This window comes from Notamacropus eugenii, chromosome 1 (assembly GCF_028372415.1).
Source record: "Notamacropus eugenii isolate mMacEug1 chromosome 1, mMacEug1.pri_v2, whole genome shotgun sequence".
NCBI lineage: Eukaryota > Metazoa > Chordata > Mammalia > Diprotodontia > Macropodidae > Notamacropus > Notamacropus eugenii.
The window spans coordinates 567029560-567055127 of NC_092872.1; the positions used below are offsets into that span (position 1 = coordinate 567029560).

General features: G+C 37.7%; 1 protein-coding gene across 1 annotated transcript in view; it reads left to right on the plus strand.

Moving 5' to 3' along the window:
- The window catches only part of DLGAP2 (DLG associated protein 2), a 529819-nt gene that overhangs the window by 330202 nt on the left and 174049 nt on the right, over positions 1-25568 (plus strand). The window contains exon 3 of the mRNA XM_072634360.1: positions 11404-12473. Within this exon, the coding sequence (XP_072490461.1) occupies positions 11472-12473 (1002 nt within the window). The 5' untranslated portion in view covers positions 11404-11471. The remainder of the gene's footprint in view (positions 1-11403; positions 12474-25568) is intronic.

Below are 25568 nucleotides of genomic sequence, written 5' to 3' on the forward strand. Positions count from 1 at the left end.
TCTCAGGAAGGATTTCCTGTCTCTAAGGACAGCACTCTAGCAAATGAGTCACTTAGCTTCCTCATTAAGCACATACTTTGTGGAAGGTCCTAAAATGAGAGGTAAAGAGCATTGGATTAAGATTTACTACTTTGGAGACCTAGGACAAGTCTCTTAATGGTGACTTAAATGTTCCTTAAATTCTCTGGGTCTCATTTTTTTTAACCTTTAAAATGAGAAGGTTGGATTAGATGATTTCCAAGCTCCTTCAGGTTCTAAATACATGACCTAATGATGCTATCCACATGTAAATGAAAAAACCTAGGTAATGGCCCTGGATCTATAGGATCTCCAGTAAGTCACAGAACCTCTCTGAACTTTGGTTTCCAGATCTGACCACCTATAGATTGTAGTGAGGATTAAATGAAATTATGCCAAGTCACATTAAAAACTGTAACAGTTTTAATATAAATGCAAGATAAATAATTACTGTTATTAATATTTAAGTTGGCCATGGCCAAAGAATTTAGCTTGTCATCTCTTAGTAAGGAATCTCTCAGTATCTAGTTAGACTGGTCTTCAAAAAGCACATCAGTTCTGTTGCCAGGACATATTTAGAACCTACCACATCTTGCACTCACTCTGCTGACTTGCTTCCATGGATCTATGATTCCATGGAATAGGGGCTCCACCCACTCATATAGACCACAATGTGACTATGTCTTCTTACCCTATAAAATATTGGTCACATCCTTCCCTAAATCTTCCCTTGAGGATCTTCCTGATACAATGAAAACCTTGTTATTTTGAACGTTATTGAATGTTATGGTATAGCACCCAGACTATCCATTTATCAGTCCTCATCCCAAGCTTATCTTATGTGTTCTTATACCACAGCCTACTGACACCAAACGTGCAGCCCTCCATCACCTTTGGATCCCTATGGTTTTGATTAAGAAAACGTTGTTCTAAAATCCCTAGTCATATAGAACCAACAGATTAATATTTATGTTTAAAAGGCAGATTTAGGCATCAGGAAGCAGCTTGGAGTCAGTGAAATCTATGTTCTAGTTCCTAAATGCAATCTGAGTCTTCTCCTTCCCCATTCAGTTAGGAGGGCAGCTGGGCAGCAGAGTGGACAGCACCAGGCCTGTCGTCAGAAAGATTCATCTTTATGAGTTCAGATCCAGCATCAGACACTTACTGGCTGTGTGACTCTGGGCAAATAATTTAACCCTGTTTGTCTAAAATTTCTTCACCTATTAAATAAGCAGGAGAAGGAAATAGCAAACCACTCCAATATCTCTGCCAAGAAAACAGGTCAAAGAGTCAGACATAGTTGGAAAAAAATGACTGATCAAATTCAATTATTGACCCCACTCATTGTTTGTCTTCCTATGCATTGTCTTTCTACCTAGGACATATATCATTGAATGAGTGATTCAATCAGCTGGGTAACAGGCTCTCTTCATCCATATCCTGTGTTGATATCTTCTGTGTGATCATGGAGCACATTGTGATAACCCTGTAGCATTTATGAGCTTTGTGCACAAAGATGAGTATCTCATGGGTCTCTCCATCTATAGAAAACCCTTATTTCATTTTGACTCTATATAAGGTATCCTCCATGACGGTGGCAAAAAAAAAAACCAAAAAAACCCACAAAACTTTAATGAGCATACACCACTCTGTTCTATGCCTCATTTAATATTAATAATTAGGGGGAAAAGAAAGGAATACACATTTATATAGCACCTAGTACTTACCAGACACTATGCTAAATATTTTACAAATATGATGGCATTTGATAAACCTTACCACAATCCTGTTAGGCAGATGGCATTATTATCTCCATTTTTACATTTAAGGAAGCTGAGGCCAACAGAGGTTAAGAAATTTACCCAGTGCCACACAGCTAGTATCTGAGGCCAAATATTATCTCAGGTCTTCCTGACTCCAAGACCAGTGCTGTATCCAATATGCCACCTAGTGACCTCCAATTAGAGGATTATTGCATAAGGCTATCTCTATGCTGTGTCTATGAGTAGGCTTATACAATCTTAAAAATAAGAGACCCCTTGTTTGAGGACAGTTGTAAAGGCTACTTTTCACTCTCCCAAGTCAAATGCTTCTCTGCAATCAAATAATATACTCAACAAGGTCTTATATTCTCTTTTTCGAGATTGTGAAGATGAAATCTTCTCTATAAATCATCTATGACTGAATTTTTCACATTAATGCCTTTGATGATGTTTTCCATTCTTTTAGAATTTTTTTTGCACCCACTCAGAAGAATTCATCAACAAATTCAGATTTTTAAAAGATCTGTATAAAATAGAAACAATGGAAAGGAAGGATGTATTCAAAAGAGTATAATAATCCTGCAACTGTGGCAGGAGAGCTAATGTGGAGAATGAGCCATACGCAGCAATAAATGCTAAAAACAACAAAATGGTAGTTTTGTGTGTGTTTTGCTTTGTTTCTAGCTGTAATAGGCCACAAGAATGATCAGAGCTGGGATAATAATGCTGCGCGGGGTATCTAGGGTAATGATAATGAACAACTGGGAAAAAGCTAGACTCAGCTCTTCTAGTATTTCAGTTTTCCCTCAGAAGTAGAAATTCAACATATTTAGTAAGAAATTGAAACTCAGGATAACTGAAGAGATGAGGAATATCTAGCTATTGTTAATAAGTTAGGTAACATGTCCAGGAAAAAAGTCAGTGAATGATTAAAAAAAAAATAGAAAATATGCTTTCTGAGCCAGTTAGTGAATGTTCAAACATTCTGGACAATGGGTAAAAAGTACTAATGGAAGAATAGCAAATGTCCCAGTATTCAAACTAAGAAGGAAGGTGATTGTTTCTAGACTATGGAAACCAATCAGCTTGCTTTCTCTTTCTGGCGAATAATATTATTAAAGTGATAATTTGTGAGCAGTTAGAGAAGCAGTTATCATAAAAGTCCATCATGACATTATCAAGAACAGGTAAGAACAGACTGATATTGCCGTTCTGTCAAGGTTTCTAAGCTGGCTGATCACGAGAAGTCAATGAGCAGAGGATACTTAGGTTTAGCAAAAGCATTTTTATTTTATCTTCTTGATATATGTTGTTTCACCTCACCTTTGCTGCCTTCTCCTTCCTCTATGTAGACAGAAATCCTTTATAACAAAGAATAACAATTTTTAAAAATTAAGCAAAACTAGCTAACACATCAAGTAAGCCTGACAGTGAATCAGCAAAGCACTTGACAACCACAATAAGAGCTAGCATTTATATAACATTTTATGTTTGCAAAGACTTTAGAAAGGTTATCTCATTTGATTTGAACAATAATTCTCTGCAGTAGATGTTATCAATGTCCCCATTTTATAATTGAGGAAAATGGATCTGAGTAAAATTAAGTCATTCATCCAGGTCCACATAAGTTAATAAGGGTTTAAAATAAGATCTTCCTGACTCAAAGCCCAACATTCTCCACTATGCCACCAAAGTCTCTCATGCTGTGCTTGTGCATCAGATGAAGGCATATAGGCTAGATCAGGGTGGGGAACATGCGGCTGGGAGGCCCCATGTTGTCCTCTAAGTCCTCAAGTGTGGCTCTTTGACTGAATCTAAACTTGAAGTTTCAGTCAAAGGGCCACACTTGAGGACCTAGAGGGCCACCTGTGGCCTGTAGGTTTCAGGTTCCCAACCCCTGAACTAAATAGCAGTATGGTTGGATAGATTAGGAACTTGATGAATTCCTGTCCCCTATTACTTGTAATTATCAATATCATTTTGGAAGGAAGACTATAGTCCCAGGGTTTTTTTAAAGATGGAGGAGAGGTGGCCATGTTTGTAAGTAGCAGAGCAGCATCCAGTAGACAGGCTAAGTTTGAAGATTTTAGTGAGAGTGAGAATGATTGAGAGATCTCTCTGCTAGAGAAGATGGCATGGAATTGCTTGTATATGTAAAAGGGAAGGGTGTGCTTTGGCAATGAGGACCACTACAGAAGTTAGCAGGGTGAGTTATATGAAACAGGGTAGAAGGAAAAAGAGAGAGGTCTCAGTGAATGGCCTAAATTTTTTCAGTGAAATATGAGGCAAGACTCAGCTTGAAAGAGGAGGAGAAGTAAGCCATAGGAGGTTTTAAGAGGGAGGAGTGTTTGGGAAAGCCACTGTGGTATATGGGACAGTGAATTCACTAAGGGGAACTGGTACATAAAAGGACTGCCTTGTCGCAATGAGGGTCCAGTTGAGATTATAGGAAAGAAGTGAGGGGCACAGGGAGTAGAGGTCACAATGATTACAAGGTCAGGTCTTGTAAGGCAATTGGAAAAGAGGAATGACAACAGATTATGATCATATAAAGGAATTTCAGAGTTTATGAATATGGAAGTAAAACAGTGGTGGGTGGTGGCAAGATCCAGAGTGTGACTTTCTCTTTGTATAGCTGAGGAGAGTTGGAGCAGAAATTCACAGGAAATAAGTCAAATTTAATTCATTTCAGCAACAGAGACAGCTGAGATTCAGCCAGTGTTTCTAAAAAGTAGAACTTGAAGCCAGGTCTTCTTGACGCTGAATTGGCTTTCTGTGTACTACAGCATATTGCTTCTCAGCTCATTTTTTTAAGAAAGTCCTGATAATGGATCCTACCTACTAACAAAAACAACTCAAATTTAAAGTTTACAAAATGCTTTCCTCAGAACAGGCCTGTGAGATTGGCAGTCTTTAGAATACTAACCCCATTTAACAGATGAGCAAATAGGAGAGCTAAGGTTAAGAAATTGCTATTGTTTCACAGCTGGTAAGAATACAAGCTAGTAAAAAAAAAAAAAACAAAACTAAAATTGAAGTTCAGTTGTTTTGACTCCCAAATAAATTCCCAAATTCCCTAGACAGTATATTACATATTTTTAGATATGATAATAAAAGCCCATATTTATTTTTCTTATTATTTACAATGTAATATTTTCATGGTTGCAGTTATAATTATTATGTTTTAAGAGAGGGTATTTAAGTTCCCTACATTCATATGGGAATTTGGGCCTTCCTACTGAAAACAGAAATGGATTATCACTGCATTGTCTAATCAAATTGAATTCATTTCAGTTAAACTTTTATCTTTCATGCTGTTCTTTTAAGTAGCTATACTCATACTGTAGCTTCTAGGCTAAAACATTAGCCTGAAAGAAATAGGATACTTGTGGAGAGCAATAATGAGCTTCCATCTAAATATGATGTGAGACTGAAATTGTTTAAAATTATATACTAATGATAAAATAAAGTGGAAGAAAATAGGTGGTGACTTTTCTGCTTCTGTTACAGAAATGGTCTTTGTTATTTTTCAGTTGAATACTGAATGTCCTTTGAAAATTTGTTAAATTATATTAAAATATAAGAGTAGCCTGTCTAAATACATGGTCCTGTCTACAATACAGAAGCTCTAGCTATAATCTGAGTGCTACAAAGGAAAGTCCAGAGTCATGATTACCTTTTAGCTATTGTCAAAGACTTGTCTAAGTGTCTGGAGATATGATAAACTGAGGCTGTCATCAAAAAGGACTTCATGTCCCTCAGATCTGGAAATGAGTTTTAAGCAAAAGGATGGAACCACAGGGCTGCCCTTGACCTAGGAAACAGAATAGCACCTGTGTTCTATTTGTCTTTGGATGCATTTAGGAATACTAATGTTTTCCATTGTCAATCACATTTTCCAGGTAGCTATCACTGATTTATTTTAGAAATTAGTCAAAGTCAGTATCTTCCTGGTAATTTTAATCCCCCAGTAGCTGATCACCAGTCCTAGATTAAAGGGATAGTCATTGTTTAATGTGTATATATGTAGCTTTTATTACTTATTTCACCATTCACATATCATCTCATATTTCCAAGAGAGAGTTAGGCTGAATTAGAGTGATTCCTTGGGGTATGTCAAATCCCAGGGTGATTGCCCCCAAGCTCAGAGGTCAAAGGGCTCCTCTGGGAATTGTCCTAGGAGACAGACAGGGTTATAGCCAGGTGAGTGAGTGGATGAAGCAAAAACCTGTAGTTCTAACATCTGGTGATTAAAAGAGACTCAATTCTCATTCCATTTCACCCTCTCTGAACATCTTGGGAATTTTTGCCATTTGCCCTACTACTCCTCAACCCTCCACAGAACACTTTTCCTACCCAGGAAACTATGCTTCCCTCCCTCATTTTTAAAACTCCATCCCCGGTACTGAGCTGAAGCGGCCCATGACTGAATGAAAACTCATCTAACTATATTTAGGTCTCTGTGGACCTGCTCCCCATCCATCCTCTTGTCTAAAACTGAACTCATCTCTCCAAATGTGCACCTCCTCTGGCTTCAGAGTATCTTTGGCACCACTCTTCATTCCATTTCTTATTGTGGGTAACTTGAGGATTATTTTTGATCCTTTCCTTTCCCTCACTTCTCACATCCAATGACGTACCAAATCCTGCCAATTCCATTTCCTCTAGCATTTTGTCCACTCCTTTCCATTTCTACTTCCAGCACTCTTATAGGTCTTCATTACTACCCATCTGTAGCACAGAAATAACCTCCTGCATGACACTCCATCTCCCATCTCCTGGGCTTTACATTACCTGACTTCTTTGTCTGGAACACACTTCCTTGTCCTCACTTAAACTTCCTTAAAGACTCAGTTGAAGGGCTGCCTTCCACATGATGCCTTTCCTGATCTCTTTCTCCTGCAAACACTAACTGCTTCCCCAAATAACCGTGTATCTTCTTTATTTAAATCTATATATGAATGGCTCTTTGGTTTACTCTTAGAGTTCAGAGACTTATCTTTTGTCTTTGTATTGCTAGCATTTAGTATAATGGTTGACATATAGTAGACTCTTAATAACTGTTCACTGAGGGAATTTGCCTGAACTACTAACAGATCATCCCATCTCAATTCTCTCCCCAACTTCCCCGCACATCTCTTACCTCTGTCACTTCTCTGCTCAAAAATCTTCAGTGGCTCCCTATTACCTCCTACATGAACTTCTTTGTCACCCATGCAAGGCCCTGTAGATTATATCAATTTACCTTTTTAATCTAATTTTACGTAACTCCCCTCTACTCAATCTATGCTCCCATCACTTGAACATGCCCTGGCCTTCTCTAGCCTCTGGGACTTTATTCATGCTGTTTGTTCAATATCTTTCTGACGAATACTTTTAAAACTCATTCTATAAAGCTCAGTTTCAAATGTAATCATGTCAGTAACCATTCCCTGGTTCCCCATTGATAACAACCTTCCCCTTAGCACCTCATATACCATTGCATTTGTAAATGTTCTAATATACTTAGCAAGTAATAATGTATATTTTCATTTTCTGCGCTTGTATCTTATCTCATTCTTTGACTATATACTCCATGGAGGAGGGAACTATATTTTATCTGACAGTATTCTACTCACAGTAGATAATTTAGTTTAATGAATGAAGATGAATGTATAGCACCTTCTCTGGACTGCTCCAACTTGACACTCATAGGTTGGCACACCAAAAGGTGGCTGTTACCTTACGTTCTAAGAGTAACCCTGTGAGGCTATACTTCTACTATAGGTCAGGAATCCCCACTGCTGTGTTTCCTAGTAAGAATCAACCAATGGCACAATCAGCTGTTAACAAAGGTATTCACTGATAAGTCACACTAAAAACAACAGCTATAAAACATCCCCCCCAAAAAATGGGGCTCATGCTCTCACAAATACACATGGCATCTGTGGAAATAGTAAGGACAAGCCTAGGGTACAGTGCTAGTGAGGCACACACATAGGGAGCGCACATACCAAGACAACCTATAAGTTGATCTGCAGGGAACAAAGTCCTTTCTCTCCCTGTGCAGACTATTCTGTGACTCAACTCTTACTTCCAGCATTAACTTTCCCTCAAGTCCATAGCCTACTGACTTCTACTATAGTCAGGGGCTGTACTTCTTGAAACTGGTTCTTCTCTCAGACAACTGTCTCTCTATATCCATGTACATCTCGAGTATGTGTCTCTGCCCCCTTACCTGGACTTAAAATTCTCTGGAACTGACTGTTTAACTATTAAATGGAGTGGTTCCTTCTGGCTGACTAAATCGACTGCTAGGTGCTTGTGAGAAGGCTGGAGTCAGACAGAGAAATTCTCCCTCCTGGTCTTCAAAGCGATATCATTCCACTTCTGCTCCAACCATTGACCGACTTCCACTTTCAGCTGAAATTCATCTGGGGTGCAGCTATTTAAAGGCCCCAGAAACCCAGCTAATTTGTTTGCTCAGCCAATCACATTATTCTCTTTCTGAGTCAGACAGAGAAGTGTTTGAAATTCATAAAGAAATCCCAAGGGGTTACACCTTACTAACAAATTAAAACCTTATCATCTATAACTACATTTTATAACTAAATCAACTAAGCTGGGGGTAAGGAATCACATTTAAGCTCCTTTATAAATGAAATCAGGTGGTAACACACTGCTTCCTTAGTCAAGACAAATAAAGTTGCACTGTTTCTCCCATATCCCATCCCTCATACACTCAACTGACCTTAGTCACATAATCCTTCTCAGACATAATTTCCTTACTTAGAATATTATAAGGTTGAATTCAATGATCTCTAAAGTCCCTACTATGTGCCTCACTGTGCTAGACACAGAGCAAAACAAAAAATTATGTAACAGATGATGTTAAAACTTCTGATGCTACGTTTGAACCAATGAAGCTAGATTCTAGCCTATTTAAAACTCATAACGCCTTTCTGAGAGTTAACAATTCAATAAAACAAAAGGATGACCATATTTACCACCAAGCAAAGCAGGATAGAGAAGTCAAAATCATGAGCAAGACTGACGCAGGTCTGAAATATGATTAGGGCTGAGAAGAGATAAGGGAAAGAGACTAGACCTAGGACTTCATTGATAAGGCAACATCCAAATGAGAAAACACTTTGCCTATACAAGCAACTGCACTTTGCAGACTTAGAGACTTGCCTAAGGCACTGAAGGGTTTAATAACTTTCCCAAGGTCACACAGTCAATATGTTTAGATATATGACATGACCCCAAATCTTGCTGGCTTTGGGACTAGCTCTCTACCTATTATGTTACACTGCTTCTAACAAGGGAAAGAGAAAAAAAAGTAACAAATCATATGGACAGAAGGAAGAAGTAAGGGAGGAAAGAAAGATTTTCCTGACTGCATAGACAGGACTTAAGCACCCAGTGCCTATCCCTTAAAGTAGGGGCCAGTTAACGATTTAGAAATGTAAATATCTGCGCCGCCTCACAGTCACAACCCCATTAAAGCTTCCTCATAAGAGCTACATTCTATTGGGACATGAGATTTTCATAATGTGTATACAGGAAACTGCTGGCTAGATGACTCAGTGGATTGAGCATTGGGTCTGGAATCTGGAAGATCTGAGTTAAAACGTGGCCTCAGACACTTACTAGCTGTGTAACCTTAGGCTAGTTACTTAACCATCTCTGCCCAGGAGGCAGATGGGTGGCTCAGTGGATAGAGAGCTTAACCCAGAGTCAGGAAAACCTGAGTTCAAACCAGCTAGAGATACTTACCAGCTGTGTGACCCTGGGCAAGTCACTTAACCTCTATTTCCCTTAATCCACTGGAGAAGGAAATGGCAAACCACTACAGTATCTTTGCCAAGAAGACTCAATGAATGATATGGTCCATGAGGTCACAAAGAGCTGGGTATCACTGAACAACAACACACAAGCTACTATAAGAATACTCTGTGAAAACTAGAGAAGGTAGAGATGACTTTAAATTGAGGGAAAGGGATTCCAGGGAAGGGAAAATGAAAGAGGGAGAACCTAATATGGGCCTTGAATGATGGAAAGCATTTTAAAAGGCAGCTACAAGGAGAGAAGGAATGCTCACTGGCCTGTATCAGTGCACAGAGATTAGAAATGACATGCCAAATTAGAGATTCCTTACCTCAATGACAATAAGAAAATTCCTAACAATTAGAGATGTCCAAAAGTGAACTGTGATGTTTTCTATGTCAGTAGAAGTATAGGAAGATTGGATGTTGTAAAGTAAATTCCTGTTTTGAGGAGTGGGTTAGACTAGATAGTAATATCTTACATGCGTATACCACTTCGCAGTTTTCAAAGAATTTCTTCCTGTGCTATGAGATGGAGTACATAAGCATTATTAGTCCCATTTTGCAGATGAAGAACTAAGCTAGCAAATGACAAACCAAGTCTAGAACTCAGGTTTTCTGATTCAGTCTGCTGTTCTTTCTGCCATGCCATAGCTGTTTCTCATAGTGATCTTTACATTCTAGGATACTTTGATTAGATGATTCTGGGGAACTGGCCTTCCCCAGGAGTAGGGAGGAAAAAAAAAACAGTTAAGTAATAGATAGGAAGGATGGGCTATGGGATCAGGAGGTTTGGCCTTCCTACCTTGAGGGCAGACAATTACCTGTTCTCTAACTGGTAACCTTCTTGGGAGTCTCTGCTTTCTCCCAGATTTTCATTTCCTTCTGCCTTCCTTCTTTTTTCACTTATTTTTGTCCTCCCTGTTGGAGCCAAGATCTAACTTAGGACTGAAACTGAAAAAAATGACCATCTGAAATTCAAACGTGAAATTTGATTCTGCTCTGATGAATTGTGGAAATCTGGTCATCCTTGTTTAAAGAACCCTGAACTATGTCTATAGGTAGTCTGGAGGTCAACAGGTTCTGGATATAGTGTGCTCTTATGGGATACTCATTCCATGAGATGAATGATGATTGTTTAGTGTGGAAAAGAAAATGTCTCAAGGAAGAAATAATGTTTGCCAGCTTCAAGTAGTTAGAGAGCTGTGTGCACACCTGTATGATACATACCTGTATTATCTAACTCACAGGGTTGTTCTGAGCTTCAATAGATGGCATATATAAAGTGCTTGGCAAACAGAAAAGTGTTTTTAAAATGTCAATTATTATTACTATCATTTTGTAGCAAGGAGTAAATCTAGGGTTCTACAAATATAATTATACAACCTGAGATGTTATCTTCAAAAAATTATGTCAGTGCACACACAGAAACCTGAGGAATTTATTTCTAATCAAATTGAAGCATTTGCTAGAGGCTTCCCTGCCCCCAATTTTATTTTTTGGGGTTATTTTCCCAAACAACCTTAATTGAATTATCTGTAGTTACTAAAAACATCGAGAATCCAATAGAAATTTTGCTGCATAGGAATTAAAAGTTGAATGTTTGCAATAATAGCATACCGAGGAAGAACTAATAGGTGCAAAAAAAAGTGATTATAATAACCTGGGAGACCATTGTGCTCCCAAAGAGAAAAAGAACCTTAACTGATGAAAGAGTAACTTATGTATCTGATTCCAAATGGCTCATTTTCAAAATTAATTAAGATTTCCAGCAATATTAAACCTTTAATAATATTTCTGTCTTTTGTCAACAGATCAACAGTACTCATGGTCACCAACCCAGCACTTCAATGAAGAGAGATACTCTCCTGCTCCAAGGAACATGAAAGGATTATCCAGTAGTCGAAATCAACCACAGTTATGTTCTGGTCATACCTGTGGCTTAACACCTCCTGAAGATTGTGAACATACCCATGACCACCTTCACCATGGGCAGGAGCCAAGGCAATCGTACCTGCTTAGCCCTACAGAGAGCTGTCCCATGGATCACCATCGCTGCTCGCCACGGAGCTCCATCCATTCCGAATGCATGATGATGCCCATGATGATGGGCGATCACATGTCCAGTAGCACTTTTCCCAGAATGCACTACAGCTCACATTATGATACAAGGGACGACTGTGCCATGTCTCACGCTAGCACTAAAATCAATCGGATCCCTGCCAATCTTTTGGACCAGTTTGAGAAACAGCTTCCTCTACACAGGGATGGATTCCATACTTTACAATATCAGAGGACTTCAACTGCTGCAGAACAACGGAGTGAAAGCCCAGGGAGAATACGGCACCTTGTCCATTCTGTTCAGAAGCTTTTTACCAAGTCTCATTCTTTAGAAGGTTCTTCCAAAAGTAATGTCAATGGAACCAAGAGTGACAGTAGAGGAGAGGATCATCATCATGGCCATCTTTCTAAACACAGCAAAAGGAGCAAAAGCAAGGAGCGAAAGCCTGAGACTAAGCATAAATCTGGGATGAGTAGTTGGTGGAGCTCTGATGACAACTTGGACAGTGATAGCACTTATCGAACACCCAGTGTGGTGAATAGACACCATGTGGATCATATCTCCCACTGCTACCCTGAAGCTCTCCAGAGCCACTTTGGGGATCTCTCCCTAAAGACTTCAAAAAGTAATAATGACATGAAATGCTCTGCATGTGAAGGCTTAGCTATGACCCCTGATGGGAAATACATGAAAAGGAGTTCCTGGTCCACTCTCACTGTAAGCCAGGCAAAAGAAGCTTATCGAAAGAGTTCACTCAACTTAGATAAGCCTCTGGTCCATCAGGAAATTAAGCCTGCCTTGAGGCCATGTCATTACCTTCAGGTAAGTAGCTGTTGTGCTACTACTGTAATTTAGTATAATAACATTTATAGGAAAAGAGTGGTACACCTTAATTCTTCATTTGAACTAGATCCCTAAGCATGATGGGACCATTGCTCTAATGCCTCTGAGCCTAGAGAATATAAAAAGAAGCAAATTATTATCTCATATTAATATTGGCTGCATTTGAAAGTTGAGTAGATTAGTCTAGTGTAAATTAGCCTGTAATCTTAATGAGTTCATTTACTCTACCTGACAAAGTACTGTCTTAAAAACTTAATAACACTAATATCTCTAATTATGGGATAAGACCATCCATTTCTTTGGAATACTGATTAAATTAATTTACCAAAGGACATAATAAACTAGAGTCATTGGATTGTAAAGGACAGAATATTGGGGAATTCTCTTGTGTGTCCTTTTTCTGCCTTTTCTGTTTCCTAATCTAACTTTACTGAATACTCACTTCAAATATTCATCCCAACCCTTTCAAGAATCAATCCATTAATCAAAAATTCAGGGTCTGCTATACACTAAGCACTGTGCCAAGAGGTGAGAATACAAATTAAAAAAAGAATCAATCCCTACTCTCAAGAAATAATTCAAAATGGGGAGATAAGTACATATATAAGTATGCACAGAATGAATAATTTAAAAGTACAAATCAATACAAAATAGTTTAATGCTGTGTATTTTAGGAGAAAGGGCACCAGCAATTGGCAAGATTAAGAAAGGCTTCAGTTGGAAGCTCCCCTTGCCTCCATAGGATCCTCATTCAATTATGTAATAAAGATGTTAAGAAATGCTGAGGATCTAAATCTCTTTTGTCTTCTGATTGACAAGTCATATCTACTTGCATTTGGAGCAGCTGCTGAAATAAAAATAAGGACGAATGAATGAATGAAAACATATTTGTTAAAGTGCTTATTATCTGTCAAGCACCGTACTAAGCTATGGAGATACACATAGAAAAAAAACAAAACAAAACAAAACAGCGTCTATTCCCAAGCAGCTCATACTCTAATTAGAAGGACAAGACATAAAAAAAGAAAGCTCAGCTGAAGGGCATATGGAAAGGCCCAGATGTCCAAAGCGTTCTGTGGCAGGACTAATGGCCAGATCCAAGTGTCCTTAGGACTCATCAGTAGTTTAGATGACAGTTCCATGGAAAATCTGTAGGTTATAGAAGCAGAGTAGATAGTGAGACCTGATAGTCCTTCATTTTATTGAAAGCAATAGATTTTTTGACTCCCATCTATAGTCAAGCAGAACAGGTGGGATTTGGCAGGTGTTCAAGAACGAAGGTTTGTAAAATGCTTAGCATATATTATTCCATTTGATCCTCACAAAAACCCTGTGCAGTAGGCATTATTGTTCTTCCTATCTTACAGGTGAGAAAACCAAGGCTTAGAGAAGTTATACAACTTACCCAAGTCACACAGCTAGTAAGTGCCTGATGCAGAATTCAAACCCAAGCCTTCCTGACTACAAACGTAGACTTCATTCACTATTCTATGTAGTTACCTTAAAAGAATAATTCATAAGAACAATACTAATAAGTAATTCTCTGGCTCCTGGAACAATTTATGAAATAGCCAATGATATAGCTAAATGCAATCCAAGTCACTAGACAACCCATTAGTGGAACACTTAAACAGACATGAGCTTTATTCTTGAGTCAGAGGATGTGCAAATCGTCACAGTAACACCTGCTATGAGGAGTACCTTTCAGAAGCACAGCAGTTAGGTGTTAAAAGGAAATGCTAAAAAAAATTAATAATAAAGGAATACCAACCAAATTGCTTTCTCTGAGAGATAAATAGATAGTTAGATAAGGTATTATCCTTTATAACCATGGTAGAGACATAGGCTCCCAGTCCTATGTATTTTTTGGATAATGCAGTACCTGCTGATAATCGCATTTAAGTACGTACCTCAAAATATCATAAGGAACAGGAAAGGCAGAGTCTACTTTTATTTTTTAAATCTCACAAGTCAGAATAAAAGCAAACTCTTTGAACCCTTTTGATCTTTATTTTTCTGGGTGAAATTTTTCAAAGTAATTGTCATGTAAGTGCTCTAGGACGAGGTGACAATAGTGGCACAGGGCTGGTCTCAAGCTGTCCAAGGCTTAGAACGTCCCTGGGCAAATGCCCTGGGATGTTCTAAGCCTTGGACAGCTCATTCTCTACTCTTCAGTTATTGTGAGCTTTGGGACCTGGGTGTCAGCTTTGGTCCTGACTTGGATATGTCAAATAGATATCAGCTGACTCTGCGGGTGACTCCTAATTCTTAGCATAGGTTCATAGTGATACTAATGGAACTTTAGACTATACCACAGTTCCATTTAGTCTAAATGTCTTTAGGAGACTCTGGGGTTAGCATCTGATTCACTCACACTGATTAAAAATATTGGAGTAAATTTTGATTCATCTTTTCCCCTTATTTTATGTCAGTCAGCTTAATATACTGGGAAAAACAATAAGCAGTGAGATTAGGAGTGGTGTATTCCAAGTCCACACTAATACTAGCTTACTATGAGGTCCTACATAAGCATCTTAATTTGTAGGTTACAATACTATACTTTTTAAAAAATATTATTTTGATATTATTTTCTTTTTAAATTTTGAATTCCACATTTTCTTGCTCCCTCCCATACCCACTGACAAGGCAAGCAATATATCAACTATACATATGAAATTATGTAAAACATTTCCATATTAGTCATATTACAAAATAAAAACAAAAAAGTAGGAAAATTATACTTCAATTGTACTCAGAATTCATCAGTTTTCTCTCTGTAGATGGATAGCATTTTTTCTTCATGAGTCCTTTGGAATTTCTTGGATCATCCATCATATTAATCAGAGTAGCCAAACCTTTCACAGTTGATCATCCTTACAAAATTGTTACTGAACAAAAGGATATCCCAGTTCTTCTTGCTTCACTTTGCATCAGTTCATATAGTTATTGCCATGTTTTTCTGAGACCTTCCCCTTCATCATATCTTATAGCAGAATAGTCCTCCCTCACAATCACATACCACAATTTGGTCAGCTATTCCCCAAATGATGAGCATCTTCATGATTTCCAATTCTCTGCCACTATAAAAAGAGCTGATAGAAATATTTTTGTACACATAGGTCCTTTTCCTTTTCCTTTGATATCTTTGGAATACAGATCTAGTAGTGGTATTGTTGGGTCAAAAAGGCATGCACAGTTTTATAGCCCTTTGAGGATAATTCCAAGTTGCTCTCCAGAATGGTTGGATCAGTTCACTACACTAATTCATTAGTGTACCTATCTTCCCTTTATTCCTTCCAGAATTTGTCATTTTTGATAGGTGTGAGCCGGTAGCTCAGAGTTGTTTGAATTTGCCGTTCCCTAATCAATGATGATTTAGAGCATTTTTTCATATGACCATACATAGCTTTTATTTCTTCTGAAAAAGACCTGTTCATGTCCTTTGACCTTTTATCCATTAATGAATGGTTCTAATTTTTATACATTTGACTCAGTTCTCCTTATATTTCAGAAATAAGTCCTTTTTCAGGGAAATGTTGCGTAAAAAAAATGATATTACTTCTTTGACTATGATACATTTTAGCAAAATGTAGTTTCCCTGATCTTTTTTAATTAGGTCCCTTTTGCTTTTGCTTTGTCTGAGATCATGATTTTTACCCCTGTCTTTTTACTTCAGCTGAAACATATTAGATTTTGCTAAAGCCCCTTGTTTTAATTCTATGTGTATCTTTCTGTTTTAAGTGTGTGTTTTATAAACAACACTGTTGAATCTGGTTTCTAGTCCATTCTGCTATCTGCTTCCATTTTATGGTTGAGCTCATCCCATTCACAATCACAGTTATGATGACTAACAGTGTATTTGCCCCCATCCCATTTTCTTCTGTTTATTCTTTTCTCTTCATTTTACCCCCTCCACTGCAAATGCTCTTCCTTGTACACCTATTTTACATAAGAACATTTCCCCTATTCTCCTCCCTTCTCCCAGTACATCCCTCTTTCTTGGTCCTTCATTTGTTTTGGAAATCATTCCAACATAATTGATTCATCCCATGCCCTCTGTCTATGTAGACTCCTTTTAATTGTCTTAATTATGATAAAGTTCTTAAGAGTTACATGAATCATCTTTTCATATAGAAATGTAAACAATTTTACTTTATTGAGCCACTTTTGATTTCTCCTTCATGTTGATCTTTTTATGCTTCTCTTGAGTCTTCTGTTTGAATATCAAATTTTCCATTCATCTGCAGTATTTTCATCAGGAACATTTGAAAGTCCTCTATTTCATTAAATATCTATTTTTTTATCCCAAAGGATTATGCTTAGTTTTGCTGGGTGTGTTATTCTTGGTTATAATTCTAGCTCCTTTGCTCTCTGGAATAACATATTCCAAGACCTCTGGTCCTTCAACATTGTTACTGTTCAAGGGCTTCAGTAGAGTCCAACTTAACTTCTTTCAGGATTTTCTTGGCAAAAATACTAGAGTGATTTACCATTTCCTTCTCCAGTTCATTTTACAGAGCAGGAAACTGAGGCAGAGTTAAGTGACTTGCCGAACATCACAGAGCTAGCAAGTGTCTGGGGCTGGATTTGAACTCAGGTCTTCCTGACTACAGGTCTGGTGCTCTATCCTCTGTGCCCTCCTTTTACAAAGAAGCTGCTAAATCTTTTGGGATACTGCCTGTGTCACCATGATATTTGAGTTGCTTCTTTCTGACTACTTGCAATATTTTCTCCTTGATCTGAGAGTTCTAGGATTTGACTATAATATCCCTGGGGAATTTTCATTTGGGGAACTCTTTCAGGAGGGATATTTTCAATTTTTATTTTACTCTTTGTATTTAAGATATTAGAAGAGTTTTCCCTTACAATTTCTTGAAATATGATGTCTAAACTCTTTTTTTTGATCATGGCCTTATGGTAGTCCAATAATTCAAAATTACCTCTCCACAATCTATTTTCCAGGTCAGTCATATTTTTATGAAATATTCCTCATTTTCTTCTATTTTTTCAGTCTTTTTTGACTTTGTTTTATTGTTTCTTGATATTTCATGGAATCATTAACTACCACTTGTCCAATTCTAATTTTTAACAAATTACTTTCTTCAAGAGGTTTTGTACCCCTTTTTCCATTTGGCCTATTCTGCTTTGTAAGGAGTTTTTTTCTTCAGTAAATTTTTGTACCTTCTTTACATTTGGCCTATTAAATGTTATAAAGAGTTCTTCAGTGAATTTTATGCCTCTTTTACCATTAGGACAATTCTATTTTTAAAGTATTATTTTATTCAATATTTTTGTGCTTCTTTTACCAAGTTGTTAATCCTCTTTTCATAATTTTCTTATATCACTCTCATTTCTTTCCTCTACCATTCTTATCTTCTTTAATTCTTCCAGGAATTTGCCTTATGTCCAATTAGCATTTTTCTTTGAGGCTTTGCTTGTGGCTGTTTTCACTTTATTCTCTTCTGATTTTGTGTCTTTGTCTTCCCTGACAACATAGAAGCCTTTCATTGTCAAGTTCTTTTATTTTGTTGTTGTTTGTTCATTTTTTCAGCCTTTTTCTTCACTTTGAACTGTTTTTAAGTTGGGCTCTGTTCATAGTGCAGAGGTTTTGTCCCGAGCCTCAGGCTTTTTCTGTGCTGGTGTTTTCAGAGCTAATTCTGGGGGTTCTGAGTGTTTTCAGTGCTTCCAAGGTGATATAATCCAGAGAGAGATGTGGTCACTGGTGTCCTGGTTAGTGCACTGGTCTATACCCAGGAAGGTCCCCTGCTCTGCTGCTGCTGCAAGCACTAGTGCTCCTCTTAGCCCTGGTACATGTGACTAGAGCCCATGTACCCTTTTGACCAATGACTTTACAATACTTTCTTAACTAGCTTGTAATACTTTGTGGCCAAAGATGAAGATCTTAACTCTTCTCAGTCTCACTTTCCTCGTGTAAAATGGGTATAATAATATCTGTATTACCAATCTCACAAGATTACTGAAAGGAACTATTTTTGATAAATTAAAGTGCTATTTAAATATGATTTATCCCATCCCATGAATGGAATATTAAATCTCTTCCTTTCAATTTAATTGCACAGAATTTACTAAATCCTTTTTTATGAAAAGTACAAAGACAAACAAAAAGAGCCCCTGTCATTAAAGAGCTAACATTTTGTTGGGAAAATACATCTACAGAAAGAAGTGATTACAAAGTACTAGTTTCAAGAGACAGAGGGTGCTAATAACTAGGAGGAAGTTATAGGTGGGGAGGGAGAAGAGTTCAAGAAAGTACTTTAGTTGTACTTTGGAGTAAACTAAGGATCCTACAAAGTGAAGTTGAGGAAGTAGTCCATTCCAGTCATCAAGGACCACATGAGCAAAAGCACAGAGTGAGGAGGTAAAGTAGCACAGATAGCTTGTCTGCAAAAGGAGTCATTTGAAATTGAAACACAAGTGGAAGTCATAGGGCAGTGGGCTTTACACACCAGAAGGAGGATTTGGTAATAGGGACATGATTCTCATGATTCCCATTGTTACCACTTTGGTCCATTAGAGTCCCTTTATCCACACTTAAATTATTATAGTAGCTTCCTAACTGACTCACTTTACTACTGTCTCTGCCTACACATAGCTATCTGTATACATTTCTGCATGGCATATCTAACAAAATCTTCCTAAAATATCTCTTTCACTACTGTCACTTTTGTCCTGAAGAACTTGTACAAGCTCTCCATTATTTAATGAATCAAGTACAAATTCTTTTGCCTGATTTTCAGGACCCTTAATAGTCTAAATTTACTTTAGAATTTCCATCTGACCCTAGTACAACCCACCAACAAAATATTGGTCAAGCCCACCATAGCCACTGGGATAGAAATACTATTTGACTCAGTTACTGAGTTCAGGACTTTATTGGACTAATCAATAATCTAATCAATAAGTCCCACTACCCTAGTTACCCTACATATGCCAATGCCAATCCACCAAAGATCTATAATTTCTTTCACCTTGGGCCTCCTTGTATAGGCATCTTTCTCTACCAAAGAAGGTAAATCCCAGAGATTTACCTGACAAATTAAAATGACTTGCTCAGGGTAGTATAGCTAGTAAGTTTCTGAGAGAGTAATTAAAAACTAATTTTTCTGATTCTAAGCCCTAGCTCTTTATCTACTTTCCCTGTTGCCTCTGACCATACATTTTTTCCTAGCCCTGCTCTTTTTCTTATTTCACTCATTCTTTCTGTAGTACCACCATTCTTCTAGTCTTCCATTTTAAAAAATGGATTATTTTTAATCATTCCAATTTTTCCATTTCTCATATCTAGTCAATTACTAAGTCATATCTATTTTCCCTACAATAGCATCTCTCACCAACCTACTAGAGGCCATCAGTGCCACTGACCCAGAATGTTTTTAGCATCTTTTTAATATATATTCCCATTCCCACTCTCTGCTCCCCAATCCATTCTTTGTACCCCTACCGGGATAGACTTCCTGATCTATACATCTGAACATAACACTCCTCAATTAAAAAACATTCATGGTTTCTGATTGTCTTCCCAGGAAAAGCTCATATTCTTCTTGGAATTGACATCTAAGACCTTCAAAATGACAGCTGCTTACATCTTCCAGATTATTTCATGTTACTCCCCATTACACATTGTGAGCTTGCCAAACTAAACTGCACTCTGCTGCCTAAATATGCTCTCTCCCTCCTACCTCTGTATTTTGCTCATATAAATTTTTGTGCCTCTAATGTCCTCCCTCACCATCTTCACTTACTGAAATTCTACCCATCCATTAAAGTTCAATTTAATTGTCACCTTCCTCTTTTGAAGGTCTTCCCCAGTTTCCCTAGGCACCTCCTTCACCCTTTAAAGAGCACCATTTTGTTTTGTAAATCTTCAATGTACTTAGCACATATTATATTTATTATAGTTATCTTTTCACATCTTACCCCTTTCAAGCCTGCAAATTATGTGAGGGCCATGCATTCTGCCCTATATGAATTTCACTCCTTCCCTAGTATATAACTAAATGGTTGCTTAGTAAATGTTTGTTGAATTAATGACTGGAGCAGCAGCAGCTCAGGCAAAAGCTGAAACTCTTTACAAAAGCATAAAATAAGGCTATTATTCCCCTTTTAGTCTTCTTTCTGAATGGTGTGCCGAGGACATCATCCAATCCACCCTTTTCCTGTATTCTTACTCCTTCTGTTTTAAAAATATTCCAAAGCCATCAGATTCCCACTATGATGTGGTGGCAGCTTCTGTTATACATATGTATGTATATTCAGCCTTAAAGTTACATGGTACATTTTAAGGTGAGTTCCCCATTTGTGTTCATATAGACTTGGGATACTGAAGACCTAATACAAGGAAACACAGACATCACAAGACAATAAAGCAAGCCAGTTTTATTGAGGGGGAGCTACTCACAAAATGAAAGCCAAAATGATAGAAACAGGTTATATCTACCATCTGGTACCTGGAGAGCATACAGATTTCCTCAAAGGGGAAAAATATTCTTTAAAATGTTAGAAAATATATGTGTGCTTTATGAAACATGTGGCCAGTTTACCTTAAATGACTGATTAATTTAGTCTAATCATTACTAGAGGTACGATTACTTCAATGCAGATACTCCTTTTAATACTGCAATAGAAAACCTGTTCAACATACAGTCTCATCCTTTGCAAGTTTTATCCATATATTTCCATAAGTTCTTGGGGAAGGGTGGAAAGGAAAGAGGGAGACAGGAAGGGAAGAAGTCCACACTGCTGAAGACCTTCTCCAGGTTTCTTAATTTTATATAGATATCAGTTGAACACATGTGCTGTCCATCTGTCATACCTTACTGCCATGACAAAACCCATCCATTTCCTTTTCTACCATTCATCTTTTTGTGATGTCATTCAAGCAACTTTTGGTGCTCAATTCTGGACTGGTAATATGCTTCAACCTAATTACACCCTCTACAAATCAATCCATTGTCCTTTGGACCACTTGCAATTTTAATCTAGTTATCATTATGTATAATAATAAATCAGATTAAAGGAGTCAGGCTCCTGTCATACACAGACATACACACAGACACATATATTCACAAGTCTCATAAGTGTAATACACACACACACACACACACACACACAAAGTGAGAGAGAGCATGACATCCTCCAGTTGATTAGGGAAATTCCCTCAGAGACAGGAAGTCATGAGTTCAAGTCCAATTTATTAAATACTGGATAAGTCACTTAACTTGTAGTACCCCGGATGGCTTTCTAAGGCTTTAAATTGCAGAGCAAATAAATGTAAATCAATCTGCTTTGGAATAAGGAGTTTCTCAACCAGAGCTTACTAAACTATTAAGCCTTTGAGGATAAGCCTAATAATAAACTGTGTGTTTATCCTCCAAATTCTGGACCAAGTTTAGAAATGCACATCAAGTTTGGTCATTGTGTGTCACGTTTTCCAGCCACTTTCACCCTCAGACACCATTAATTCAGTCATAGAGATGTTGTCTTCTGTTTTAGGGGAGGGGAAAAGACATTGACAAAATCTCCTTGAAGAATGAGAACAGGAGGTAGGATGGTATAACAGAAAGAATGCCAGCTATGAAGTCAGAAAACCTGGGTTCAGATCTTGCCTCTGCAGCTTACTATTACCTTGATCTATTCACTTGAACTTCCTGGGACCCAGTTTCCTTATACATACTGTGAAGAGATTGAACTAGCTAGCTTCTGAGGTCCCTTATAATTATTATCTATTATCTCTATTATCCTATGAAACATTTTTATATATGAAATTATGCTGGAGGAACATTAGAGAAATTTTTACCAAGTATTAAATTAATCTTCAGTTAAAAACTAGTTAAGACATAAAAGAAACTATATCTGTCCAATGAAAATAACTGAGTCTTCACTATCCTTGCTTTTTTGCATTGCAAAATGGTAAAGGGCTATCATCTGTGCCCACTAAAGATGTTGGAGAATCCCTAAGAAATGAAGGAAATACTTTTAGATTGTGCATTTATAAATAAAGTTCTATAACTATTTTCCATGGAGCAGAAAGATGCTTTTAGGCATTCATAACAAGGGTTAACCTATGGAGTTTACTACAGTCAGATTATTCAGAAATAGTTTCCTTTTTCTTCCACCCAGGGAAAGAAAAATTCTAAGTACCCTGAAGGTCCATCCTGAGATAAAGATCAGGCAAGAATGGCATCTTTGGGAGAGTTATTTCATCTCTGGAGCAAGTATGGTCCTTGGCAAAAGGGCAATACAGGTCTCAAGCTGCCTAGTGACAAGTAAAGGAGATAAGTACAGTTTCTCTGCACTGCATTCTGTCCTTGGAAAGGGGACCCTTAAGGAACCATATATCTCTGGAGAAGGGATATTTCTTTGAACCCCCTTCCGCTTAGAGAAGGAAGCAATACAGCATACAGATAGACCAAGGATGAGCAGGAGGTCAAGAAAGGATCCTCTCATTGTGATATGCCAATAGAGAGGGGAAACTGAAGTGTCCAGGCTACTCTAGGATAAGAGATGTATTAAGTTGTATATTCAGTTCTGGGAGAGAGACAACATAGAAAAAAAAATAGCCCCGGAGGAACTATTCCCACCATAACCCCAAATGAATTTGCCCCAAGCACCATAATTCTGCAATAAAGCTTTGATTTTAGGTGTGTTTCAGCAAAACAGAGTTTCTACTCAGGTACACAAAACATATTATCTATTGGTCTCTTCCATCATGCATAACAGCTCGGTGTAGTCTGAACCACCTCTCCTTCCTAGGGCAAATTCCTCCAACTGACTGACCACATATTAGAAAACACTGGTCTACTATATACACAAATGAAACTCATGTATTTATGGTCTACAATTCCCTTCTTATTGTCTTTTAGCCATTATGGTTATGGCCCTTCTAAGAAGACTTATTAAGATGAGCATCTCAGGAAATGCTCTTTTCTCTCTCTCTCTTTCCCAAGGCTATTTTTGTGCTAGGACTCAATTGAATTGCAGTCAAACATTTATCTTAGAGTTTATTGTACATTTTTTTCTCCATGGGAATTAGGTTAGACTTCTTGGTGAAGAATACAGGTTGTTTGTTGTGAACAAAACCTGATTTAATTTTAAATCTGGAAATTAAGGGGAAATAATGGAATTATCCACAAAAGCACTAAGAAAAAGAAAAGAAAGAAACTGTGAGGGCAAAAATTAGAAGTAGATATTAGGATTCAGGCTGGAAGGGACCTTAGAAATTATTTGTTCCAGCTACCTCATTTTATAGATGAGGAAACAGGCTCAGCAAGAATAAATTGTTTTCTTAATATAATAAGTAGCAGAGCTGAGATTCAAGCCCAGGTGTCCTGATGAAGATAGACTAAATTTTTGATCCAGAAAACTGGAAATCACTTCTTCTGAGCAAAGGAAAGCAAAGTTATCCAGGAACAGTTTCCTTGTTCTTCCACCCAGGGAAGGGAAAATTCTAAGTACCCTGAAGGTCCATCCTGAGATAAAGGTCAGGCAGGAATGGCATCTGTGGGAGAGACTGGACCTGTGTCTAAATTTTAGACTAATCATGGTAGCCCCCAATGGCTACATGAGTGCTTAGTTCCACTAATAATCCTTAGACCAAACGGTTGTTGATTTCCATTTAATACCTCTCAGTCATGTTATAGATGTGAAGTAATAGAGAGCTGTCCTCAAAGCCAGAAAGACCTGAGTTCAAGTCTTTCCTCTGAAATATATTGGCTGAGTGAACCTGGGGAAGTGATTTAGCTTCTCAATTCTCTAAGTATTCTAAGTTTCAGGGGAGGCTCTGTCTTTCATAGGTAGCCGGGGTTTCTTCTCCCAGGAGTTCTTTATGCCATTAAAATCACAGGTCCAGACCTCATCCCTATATTAACATTCTCAAAGTTTTCAAACCACCAATACCTGCCATGCATTACTTTAGTTTACAAATTCAGTTTTCCTCATCACTTGTCTCATTTGTATATTACAGAAATGATGTTTGTCTTGTTTCTGCAAGTACTGACAGGGTTTGAAACTTGCTGTGTCATCATACCCTCTTCTACAGAGAAGGAAAGAAATGGAATAATGAAACTGCTTTCTATTGGGAAATAATTCAGCTATCCTCCCTTCACTCCATTCCTTCAGAGGGTGGAATAGTCCACCTTTCCAGTGATTGCTCAATTAATCCACCAATCTCTGCAAGCATTCCCAAGATCTTAGGAAAAGATTCCCATTCAAAAGATTTCAGAAATTGGAACCATATGTGGAAGTTACAAAGGGGCAGATTTCAGCTCAATGTAATAAACAAAATTCTTCATTATTAGAATTGCCCCAAAGTAGCATGTACTGTCCATTAGAAGGCAATGAGTTCTCCACCACTGGAGGGCTGCAAGCTGAGGCTGAATGACTTCCATATTCTAGAGGAGATTTTTTTTTTCAGATACAAGTTAGATCCAGGGTCCTTTCCAACTCTTGACATTCCAAAATTCAAATTCCATCAGTCCTTAAAACAAGAAGATCCCTTCCATTAAAGATGCCAGGGAGAATACAAGTTATGCCGAAGTCACTGAAATGTCCATCCTATGCATGAATTCAGTACAACCACTCAGTAACAGTTCACAGAATCCCAGAGTTGAAATGGGTCCTAGAGGTCAGCTATCTCCACCCCATACCTAAAACGGAATCCTCCCTGCAACACAGAGAGAAAAGAGGTCAAAGACAGAAACTTGAGGGATGTCCTTTGTTAAGATGAAAGCCCTCCTCCCCAAACTTGCATAGACTGTGTCCCTGAAGGGTGGCTGCTGCATTGGACTCTAGTGGTAACCCTGTAATTACTCCTACTAATGTACCTCGTGCACCCTGCCAATATGAATCCTATTAACAGTAAACCAGTGTATACGATTTCCTCTTAGTAAATATTTAATAAATTCTTTTTGATTGATTGGCAAAGATATACACTAAGAAGGCAGAGTAAAAACAGTAGAAACAAATCATTTCCCTCATAGACCTAGACTTACTCTTCCACAAATTACACAAAGTGTGGAGAAAATAAAACACAAACTTCAAATACAGTAATGAGAT